The sequence below is a fragment of the Bubalus kerabau genome, chromosome 7 (assembly GCF_029407905.1).
Source record: "Bubalus kerabau isolate K-KA32 ecotype Philippines breed swamp buffalo chromosome 7, PCC_UOA_SB_1v2, whole genome shotgun sequence".
Lineage (NCBI taxonomy): Eukaryota > Metazoa > Chordata > Mammalia > Artiodactyla > Bovidae > Bubalus > Bubalus kerabau.
Window position 1 is genome coordinate 24,666,710 of NC_073630.1, and position 10,279 is coordinate 24,676,988.

Genomic DNA, 10,279 nt, shown 5'->3' on the forward strand with positions numbered 1-10,279 from the left:
CAAGAGGCAGTAAGGCATGGTGGCTGAATCTGAATATGGGGGTCTGGAATCAAGACTGCAAATCCTGATTCTGCCACTTACAGGCTGTGTGATTTTGGGCAAGTGGTTGATGTCTCCATGCCTCAGCTCCCTAATCTATAAAATGGACATCTAATATCTTCTTCATAGAATTATTGTCAACATATGTTAACACCTAGGAAATGCAGACTGTTACTATTCTTTGAGAAATTCTGATGTTTCTAACATACCTAGCAAGAAAGTTTAGCACAAACTAAACCAAGAAATGCAGATATCTGGAAGAAAAGAACTGACCAAAGCTGAAGTATTACGGGGAATGATCAATGAGCTGGCTGCTGAAGGCTGGTGTTTAGGGTGGTATTTACACTGATGAATTCACAAGTCTAAGATGTGGTTCTCTGCTTTTGTTAGCACATTAAAAATAGACCACTCTTTTAGTGGTGGCCTCACTTTAAAAAGCTCACAAGAAATGGATTTGTAAATCAGGAGGGAAAATTATTGACCTGCAATCAATAGTTCAGTGATTATACTCCTTGCACGGTGACCACAAATCTGCCCTATTAGCAGAACAATGTGGAAAACCTAAGTGCCATCTGAAGGCTGCTTAAGGGTCATTATCTCAGAGCAAGGAGAAATGGCAGATGATTCAAACCTTAACATTATGTGGTTCAGATAGGTGGATGAGTCCAAATTCATTATGGGCATATATGGCTACTGAGAATCTGTGGTACTTAGGTTTTTTAATCTCTAGCAGAGACTCACAGACTTAGAAAACGAACTTATGGTTGCCAGAGGGGAGGGAGAGTTAGGGACTTTGGGAAGGTTATGTATACACTGTCACATTTAAAATGGATAACCAACAAGGACCTATTGTACAGCACAAGGAACTCTGCTCAATGTTATGTGCCAGACTAGATGGGATGGGGATTTGGGGGAGAATGGATACATGTATATGTATGGCTGAATTCTTTCACTGTTCACCTGAAACTACCACAACGTTGTTAATTGGCTATACCCCAACACAAAATAAAAAGTTTGAAAAAAAAAAATTATGTTAATACCATCAAACATTCCTTTATCAGAATTCATTTTCTCTTCCACACATCTTTGTGGCTTTTTGCTGCTGCTGCTGCTAAGTCACTTCAGTCGTGTCCGACTCTGTGCGACCCCACAGACGGCAGCCTAACAGGCTCCCCCGTCCCTGGGATTCTCCAGGCAAGAACACTGGAGTGGGTTGCCATTGCCTTCTCCAACAGATGAAAGTGAAAAGTGAAAGTGAAGTCGCTTAGTCGTGTCCGACTCTTAGTGACCCCATGGACTGCAGCCCACCAGGCTCCTCCATCCATAGGATTTTCTAGGCAAGAGTACTGGAGTGGGGTGTGGCTTTCTAGTTTCACACTAATTTGACAACTTAACCACACTTACTCCTGAGGTTGTTTAGAGGACGTCATGTTGCTCTATGGAGCCTAAGTGGCACATTGGCGGTATGGCTAGAATACAGATCTGGAGCCTTTCTCTCTTATTTGCTGGCTATGTGACTCCAGGCCACTGTGCTTCAGTTCTTCATTAAAACAGGAAGGCACCAAATACACAGGCTTGTTAGGAGGATTAAATGAGTGAATATGTAGGAAGTGCTCAGAACAGTGCCTGGCACTGTGGCACTGGTATATAGTTGTCAGCACTATATACATGCTAAATCAATGTACAAATCAGTCTAGTTAATCATCAGAGCCTGGAAGTCCCTCTGTTCTAGCTAGCTCTCACTCATCCTGCAGGTCCTGGTGTAAATGGTACCATTCCAGACACCAAGTTTAGATCTCTGCAAAAGCTTATGTCAGTGGGTGAAATTACTTGTTTAAAGCCTTTCTTTCCATTATATAAGCTCCACAAGAGCAGAGGTAGGTTCCTGCTGCATTCCAGCAGACAAAGAAGCAATATCTTCACTATTTATTCTTTAAAGAGTTTTGAAAATAGTTCAAAAACAAACAAAAAAACCAAAACAACAAACACAAATTGGAAGATCTTAAAGATGACTTGACACTAAGCAACATATTTTGGGTTTACAGAATTTCAGGCCACAAGTACTCTCATGAGTAAGAAGAAGAATGTTAGTTTCAGTCATAAGTTACAGTGACTACAGTAATAGTATATGTGTTTAATTTTTTAATTCTTTTCTTTTTTTACTACTACTGTATTTAAGCATCAATTTATTAGCTTATAAATGATGGATGAATGATTTTTCAAAGTTTCCATTGAAGCAATTTATTGAACGCTTGGTTTGATCTTTAGTGACAAATCCAGTGTTATTCATAAGGCTTTTGTACTCATAAAAGAAAAAGGATACCAGGTTAACTTTTGATGCTATTATGAACTTACCAAAATTGAAAGATTTACTCCCATCAACTTGATAAACTGTATTATTGTCAGTTTTCCAGTAAACTTGAGTATCTTTTTCAGGCGCTTCTTCTCTAAAAGAATAAAAACACTGCATTTTAGAACAACTGGTCATAGAAGCTGTGTTGTATGAGAGACAGTAGAAAGACTTCATCTTCTGATAAATATTTTAAAAGATTGTAATGACTAATACCATAAATAAGATAAATGTGGAAAATCTACCTTTGAGGGGGCAACACTTTTAAATGGGGCTTCAGTGACCTCCTGCACTTTCATGGGAGTTTCTTTGTGAAACTCTTCACTTCCACCTTCCTATGGAGTCGTGGCAGTTGATATGTCTCTCTCTCTTAAAACACTTAAAAACCATCTGAAATCTTTAATTTGTTACATGATACCTCTATCACTATAATTTTTCTCTTCAATCTCATCTTCCTCTAAATTCTGTATACACCTTAACTCCCAGAGGAATCAACTACCTGAAGTTCACTCCCCAAATTAGATTCAACCTTTCTCTGCCTGGAATACCCTGACTGAGGTTTCTACTAAGTACCTTAACTGTTCTTTCATTCATGATTCAGGTGTTCCCTGACACTGCCCTGTTCCTCTCCTACAGTCATCTCACTAAAGGACTAATGACTTCGCTAGAAAACATTCTTTAACTGTCTATCATAACATCTGTCAAGATATAAGGGTTTCTTTATGTAGCTGTCTTCTAATGCATCAATAAGCTTATTAAAAATAGGAAATTCCTCATCTTGATATTCTCATTTATTAAGCACCCAGTAAGATTTAACAAATGTTTCTCACAGACAAAACTGTGTTAGCATTCTGGGGCGAGGACCCAAGACTGGCATAGCAAACAGATTTGCCTGGCTTCCCCTTCCTGCTTTTTCTCTAAAGCATTTATTACTCCAGTATCACCACCTAATATTCTGTATCTTTTATCTATTTTGTTGTGAGATCCACTGGGCAACGATGGTAGTGTCTGTTTTAATACAGTAGACTGTACTAAAAAACAAGTCAATATTGATGAATATCGTTCATTCAACATTCTGAATGCGGAATTCAGTTATTGACTGAAGTACCGAATACAATGCAACAAAACTGATTCGTTTTCGCTCTTAGGGCGTATACAGTAAAGGGGAAGCGACAGTCAGTTAAACGTAAAATTTAACTGCACTGTGATGAGTGCAGTAGGAGCTTTCTGATTTCGACTTTCCTGGTGGGGACCGCAGATGGGGCGACGGTAGTGCAGTGCAGGGAGTAAGGTCTTTAACGTCGGTGAGCCTGGGTTACAGATATAAGAGACTTTCAGGATCCTCTAGATCTTCGATCCTGCCCCGTCACAGTACAGTTAGGAAACCGAGGCACAAAGCGGGTAAGTGGCCGAGTTTCTAGGCAGCTGAGCAAGAAAGAGGAGCGAGGACTCATTCCTCCGGTTCATGCCGGCGCCGGAGTCCGCAGTGGGGACCTGGGCTCGGTCTGGCCTACCTACCTGTTATTGAGCGGCCGAACCCGCACGCAGACGGCTACGGCTCCTTCCTCCGCCATCCTGCCTGGTGGATCCAGGGAATACGTCAGAAACCTCCACGGCCGACGCTTCAGAGCGTACGGACCACCCCGCCTTTAAATTTAAAATTTCCCAAACGCCGCGTCTGATTGAGTCGCGGTCTCGTGACGTCACGGTCCGTTCCATCTGTGTCGCGGCGCGGGGGACGCCAGGCCGGCGGCAAGTCCAAAGATAATGGGTTGGAAGGTTTCGGGCCGCAGACTCGGTCCAGGAAGCGCCTGGTGAGCGATTCACTGGGTAATAGCGGAAATAACTAGTATTTGCTAAATGCCGTTGAAGTGCTGGCAGCCTTATAGAAACGCCTTCTTTCGCCCCATCCTTAAAGTGTTTGAAATCTGGAAAAAACAGAGCTGAAAAATTTTCTTCTTGGGCTGCCGTCTATGGGGTCACACAGAGTCGGACACGACTGAGGTGACTTAGCAGCAGCAGCAGCAGCAGCAGGAACATTAAAGAACTACATTAACAGTTGTTAAAAAAAAAAACAAAACAAACAAAAAAAACACGGGTTAAAAAAAAAAAAAAATTGAAACAAACGAAGTACCTCAGATGACAAGAGTTGAAAGTTACTGCCCAGCCCAGAAACAAGACTCTGGTGGTCCTTAGAAAACTCTTGGGTTTTAGGTTGTTCATTTTCCGCTTGCTTACACTCCCTTTTTCCCATTGGCTGTGAGTTCCTAATAGGCTGACTTGGGAAAAGAGTTACTGAAGACTGGTAGTTAGGTGAAACTTTTATTAGCAGAAATTTGTTGTTTAGTCGTTCAGTCGTGTCGGACTCTGCGACCCCATGGACTGCAGCACACCAGGCTTCCCCGTCCTTCACTATTCCCCGGAGCTTTCTCAAACTCTTGTCCATTGAGTCAGTGATGCCATCCAACCATCTCGTCCTCTGTCATCCCCTTCTTCTCGTTTTCAATCTTTCCCAGCATCAGGGAAACAGAAATAGAAGTCTGCTGCTGCTGCTGCTGTCATTTCAGTCGTGTCCGACTCTGTGCGACCCCATAGACGGCAGCCCACCAGAATGCCCCGTCCCTGGGATTCTCCAGGCAAGAATACTGGAGTGGGTTGCCATTTCCTTCTCCAATGCATGAAAGTGAAAAGTGAAAGTGAAGTCGCTCAGTCGTGTCCGACCTTCAGCGACCCCATGGACTGCAGCCCACCAGGCTCCTCCATCCATGGGATTTTCCAGGCAAGAGTATTGGAGTTGGGTGCCATTGCCTTCTCCGAATAGAAATCTAGATAACTGTTTTTCAGAAATAGCGCTTTCTTTTTCAGAACTCTGTATAACAACTTTCTCGTCTATTCTGTTTCTTTTAAAATATTTCTCATAACTTTAAGAAATAATTAGTATGTATTCATTTATGTGTATATTATGTTTCCTCCCACCAAAGTGTCAACTCTGTGAGGTTAGCAACTTTGTTTTTATTTACTCCTTATACCCTGCACCTGGAAAGATACTTGGAGTTTAGTGAACATTCAATTAAAAAATTGCCTATTCAATTACTCAATAATTTTGACACAATTTCTGGAAAGGTACACTTATTTCCTTTGGAGGGGAGGACTAAGAAGATAAATCTAGGCTTCCCTGGTGGCTCAGATGGTAAAGCGTCTGTCTTCAATGCGGGAGACCCGGGTTCCAGCCCTGGGTTGCGAAGATCCCCTGGAGAAGGAAATGGCAATCCACTCCAGGACTATTGCCTGGAGAATCTCATGGACAGAGGAGCCTGGTAGGCTACAGTCCATGGGGTCGCAAAGAGTCAGACAGGACTGAGCGATTTCAGTTACTGTATAATATTTCATAATTATTAATATCTTAGTGAATATTGATTGTTTTCTCCCAAATTTAAGAAATTTGTAGATTAAAAAGCTGTAAATAAAATAGTCTACTCTTTTATAGGCTAATCAATATTGTTTTGGTTAACCAAATGTGAGCTGGTATAGACTACTTTTTCACAGCTAAACTGTGAAGATGCTGGGTGTTATAAGATAATACAGAGATAAAGAAACTATGTTTTAATTTAAGTGGTTAGGGAGGGCAAAGGGATTTGTTAAAGATAAACAGAAGCATATTAAAAATTGTTAGGCTTTATTTGAGCAAAATTGATTTGAATCAGGTAGTATCCAGTCTACTAGATAGAAAGGAGCTCCAAGGACCAGTATAAAATGGAAGACTTTCATAGGCAGAATGGGGCAAGGAACTTATACAGGTCAAAAAACTGGGCTGGTAATTGAAAAGTTACTTTTCTGTAGGGAATGACTGGGGCCTATCAGTCAGATTGCTTAACTGGTGCCATTTAGGCAATTCCTGACTGACTAGCTTACAACTCCATTTCTGGGTGAGCTAAAACGGTAATTAAGTTAAGTCTCTGTTGATATGGGACTTGGCATATGCAACTCTTTTGTTTTTAAAAGATTAAAGAACTTGTCTGAAATTAAGGAGCTTCTGGAGAGAGAGGCTTAAAATTTGGATGCATACCACTTCTCTTAAGGGTAATCAAAATTTTTATTGATTAACTGTTTTTTCATGTAATTCTTTTGCTACAGGAAAGATCAATACATGCATGTGATGAAAAAATTTAAATAGTACTGTTGCAGGGAAAAGCCAATTCTGACTCCATGCTGAAACTAATTTTTTAAATTGGAGACTAATTGTTTTACAATATTGTTGGTTTCTGCCATATATCAACATGAATCAGCCATAGATGTACATATGTCCCGGCCCTCTTGAACCCCTCTCTCACCCCTACCCTACCCCATGCCACCCCTCTAGGTTGTCTCAGAGGACTGAGTTTGAGCTTCCTGCTTCATACAGTGAATTTCCACTGGCTATCTATTAATAATTTTACATATGGAACTGTTTCTTTGGCTTGCTTTTTGCTGCCTTTGTTATACATACATACTTAATGTCCTGCCTCAGAGAATCCTCCTCCTCTGCCTGACTGTTAAACTAAAGTGCGGTTGTTCAGAACCATGTTCACCTGTAGCTGGCAGAAAGGAAGAACTTAACACATACCCAATTTAACTCAGATGACCGTTATATCTACTACTGTGGGCAAGAATCCCTTAGAAGAAATGGAGTAGGCATCATAGTCAACAAAAGAGTCTGAAATGCAGTACTTGGATGCAATCTCAAAAGTGACAGAATGATCTCTGTTTCCAAGGCAAACCATTCAATATCACAGTAATCCAAGTCTATGCCCCGACCAATAATACTGAAGAAGGTGAAGTTGAATGGTTCTGTGAAAACCTACAAGTCCTTCTAGGACTAACACCCAAAAAGATGTCCTTTTCATTATAGGCGACTGGAATGCAAAAGCAGGAAGCTAAGAGATAACAGGCAAACTTGGCCTTGGAGTACAGAATGAAGCAGGGCAAAGGCTAACAGAGTTTGTCAAGAGAACTGGTCATAGCAAACACCCTCGTCCAACAACACAACAGAAGACTCTACACATGGACATCACCAGATGGTCAACACCAAAATCAGATTGATTATATTCTCTGCAGCCAAAGATGGAGAAGCTCTATCCAGTCAGCAAAAACAAGACCAGGAGCTGACTATGGCTCAGATCATGAACTCCTTATTGCCAAATTCAGACTTAAATTGAAGAAAGTAAGGAAAACCACTAGACCATTCAGGTATGACCTAAATCAAATTCCTTACGATTATACAGTGAAAAAGAGAAATAGATTCAAGAGATTAGATCTGATAGACAGACTGCCTGAAGAACTATGGATGGAGGTTCATGACATTGTACAGGAGGCAGGGATCAACTGTCCCCAAGAAAAAGAAATGCAAAAAGGCAAAATGGTTGTTTGAGGAGGCCTTATAAATAGCTATGGAAAGAAGAAAAGCAAAAAGCAAAGGAGAAAAGGAAAGATATATCCATTTGAATGCAGAGTTCCAAAGCATAGCAAGGAGAGATAAGAAAGCCTTCCTCAGTGCAAAGTGCAAAGAAATAGAGGAAAATAACAGAATGGGGAAGACTAGAGATCTCTTCCAAGAAAATCAGAGATACCAAGGGACTATTTCATGCAAAGATGGGCACAATAAAGGACAGAAATAGTATGGACCTAACAGAAGCAGAAGAGATTAAGATGAGGTGGCAAGAATACACAGAAGAGCTATGCAAAAAGATCTTCATGACCTAGATAACCATGATGATGTGATCACTCACCTACAGCCAGACATCCTGGAATGAGAAGTCAAGTGGGCCTTAGGAAGCATCACTATGAGCAAAGCTAGTAGAGGTGATGGAATTCCAGTTGAGCTATTTCAAATCCTAAAAGATGATGCTGTGAAAGTGCTGCACTCAATATGCCAGCAAATTTGGAAAACTCTGCAGTGGCCAGAGGACTGAAAACGGTCAGTTTTCATTCAATTACAAAGAAAGGCAATGCAAAAGAATGCTCAAACTACTGCACAATTGCACTCATCTCACGCGCAAGCAAATTAGTGCTCAAAATTCTCCAAGCCAGCCTTCAATAGTACGTAAACTGTCAAATTCTAGATGTTCAAGCTGGATTTAGAAAAGGCAGAGGAACCAGAGATCAAATTGCCAACATCTGTTGGATCATCGAAAAGAGAGAGAGTTCCAGAAAAACATCTACCTCTGCTTTATTGGAGAAGGCAACGGCAACCCACTCCAGTATTCTTGCCTGGCAAATCCCATGGATGGAGGAGCCTGGTAGGCTGCAGTCCATGGGGTCGCTAAGGACTGAGTGACTTCACTTTTGCTTTTTACTTTCATGCATTGGAGAAGGAAATGGCAACCCACTCCAGTATTCTTGCCTGGAGAATCCCAGGGACGGCGGAGCCTGGTGGGCTGCCGTCTATGGGGTCGTGCAGAGTCAGACACAACTGAAGTGACTTAGCAGTAGCAGTCTGCTTTATTGACTATGCCAAAGCCTTTGACTGTATGGAGCACAAAAAACTGTAGAACATTCTGAAAGAGATGGGAATACCAGACCTCCTGACCTGCCTGTTGAGAAATCTGTATGCTGGTCAGGAAACAACATTTAGAACTGGACATGGAACAACAGACTGGTTCCAAATCGGGAAAGGAGTATGTCAAGGCTGTATATTGTCACCCTGCTTATTTAACTTCTATGCAGAGTACATCATGAGAAAAGCTGGGCTGGATGAAGCACAAGTGGGAATGAAGATTGCTGGGAGAAATATCAATAATCTCAGATATGCAGATGACACCACCCTTATGGCAGAAAGCAAAGAAGAACTAAAGAGCCTCTTGATGAAAGTGAAAGAGGAGAGTGAAAATGTTGGCTTAAAGTTCAACATTCAGAAAACTAAGATCATGGCATCTGCTCCCATCACTTCATGGCAAATAGATGGGGAAACAGTGGAAACAGTGACAGACTTTATTTTTGGGGGACTCCAAAATCACTGCAGATGGTGACTGCAGCCACGAAATTAAAAGACACTTGCTCCTTGGAAGAAAAGTTATGTCCAACCTAGACAGCATATTAAAAAGCAGAGAGATTACCTTGCCAACAAAAGTTCATCTAGTCAAAGCTATGGTTTTTCCAATAGTCATGTATGGATGTGGAAATTGGACTATAAAGAAAACTGAATGCCGAAGTATTGATGCTTTTGAACTGTGGTGTTGGAGAAGATTCTTGAGAGTCCCTTGGACAGCAAGGAGATCCAACCAGTCCATCCTAAAGGAAATCAGTCCTGAATATTCATTGGAAGGACTGATGCTGAAGCTGAAACTTCAATACTTTGGCCACCTGATTGAAAAGCTGACTCATTTGAAAAGCCCCTTATGCTGGAAAAGATTGAAAGCTAGAGGAGAAGGGGATGACGGAGGACGAGATGGTTGGATGGTATCACCAACTCAATGGACATGAGTTTGAGTAAACTCTGGGAGTTGGTGATGAACAGGGAGGCCTGGAGTGCTGCATTCCATGGGGTCACAAAGAGTTGGACACAACTGAGCAACTGAACTGAAGTGAACTCTGAGGCTTGCCATTCTAGGACATATTTGCAGCATTAATGACCTTTTTGTTTCCTTAACTCCCCCCATCTCTGATCTGTAAAAGAACCCAGACCCAGACCCCAATAAGATGGTTATTTTGAGACATTACTCTGCTATCATCTCTGTCAGCCAGATTTCTATATAAAGCCATATTCCTTGCTTCAACACTTTGGCCTGTCTTTTGGTGTGCAGAATGATCTCGGACTCAGTAACAGTACTAGAAGAGCCACAGTGGAAATAATCTTTCCACATATGATCCCTAGGGTTCCAGTTTGTGTCTCTGGAGGCAACTGAGCCATAGAGT

The 10,279-nt window shown here is 41.5% G+C and overlaps 1 protein-coding gene across 6 annotated transcripts in view; it reads right to left on the bottom strand.

Annotated features, from left to right (window-relative positions):
- Positions 1–4,093, bottom strand: part of CENPE (centromere protein E) — an 84,322-nt gene extending 80,229 nt beyond the window's left edge. For 3 of the 6 annotated variants that reach the window (XM_055587859.1, XM_055587857.1, XM_055587856.1), the window contains exons 1-2: positions 3,908–4,092; positions 2,395–2,486 (exon numbers count right to left, since the gene is read on the bottom strand). In XM_055587859.1, coding sequence (XP_055443834.1) covers positions 2,395–2,486; positions 3,908–3,963 — 148 coding nt within the window. In that variant the 5' untranslated portion in view covers positions 3,964–4,092. Of the gene's footprint in view, positions 1–2,394; positions 2,487–3,907 lie in introns of all 6 variants that reach the window. The other 3 variants (XM_055587858.1, XM_055587861.1, XM_055587860.1) reach the window with 2 other exon arrangements.
- Positions 4,094–10,279: the final 6,186 nt, after the last annotated feature.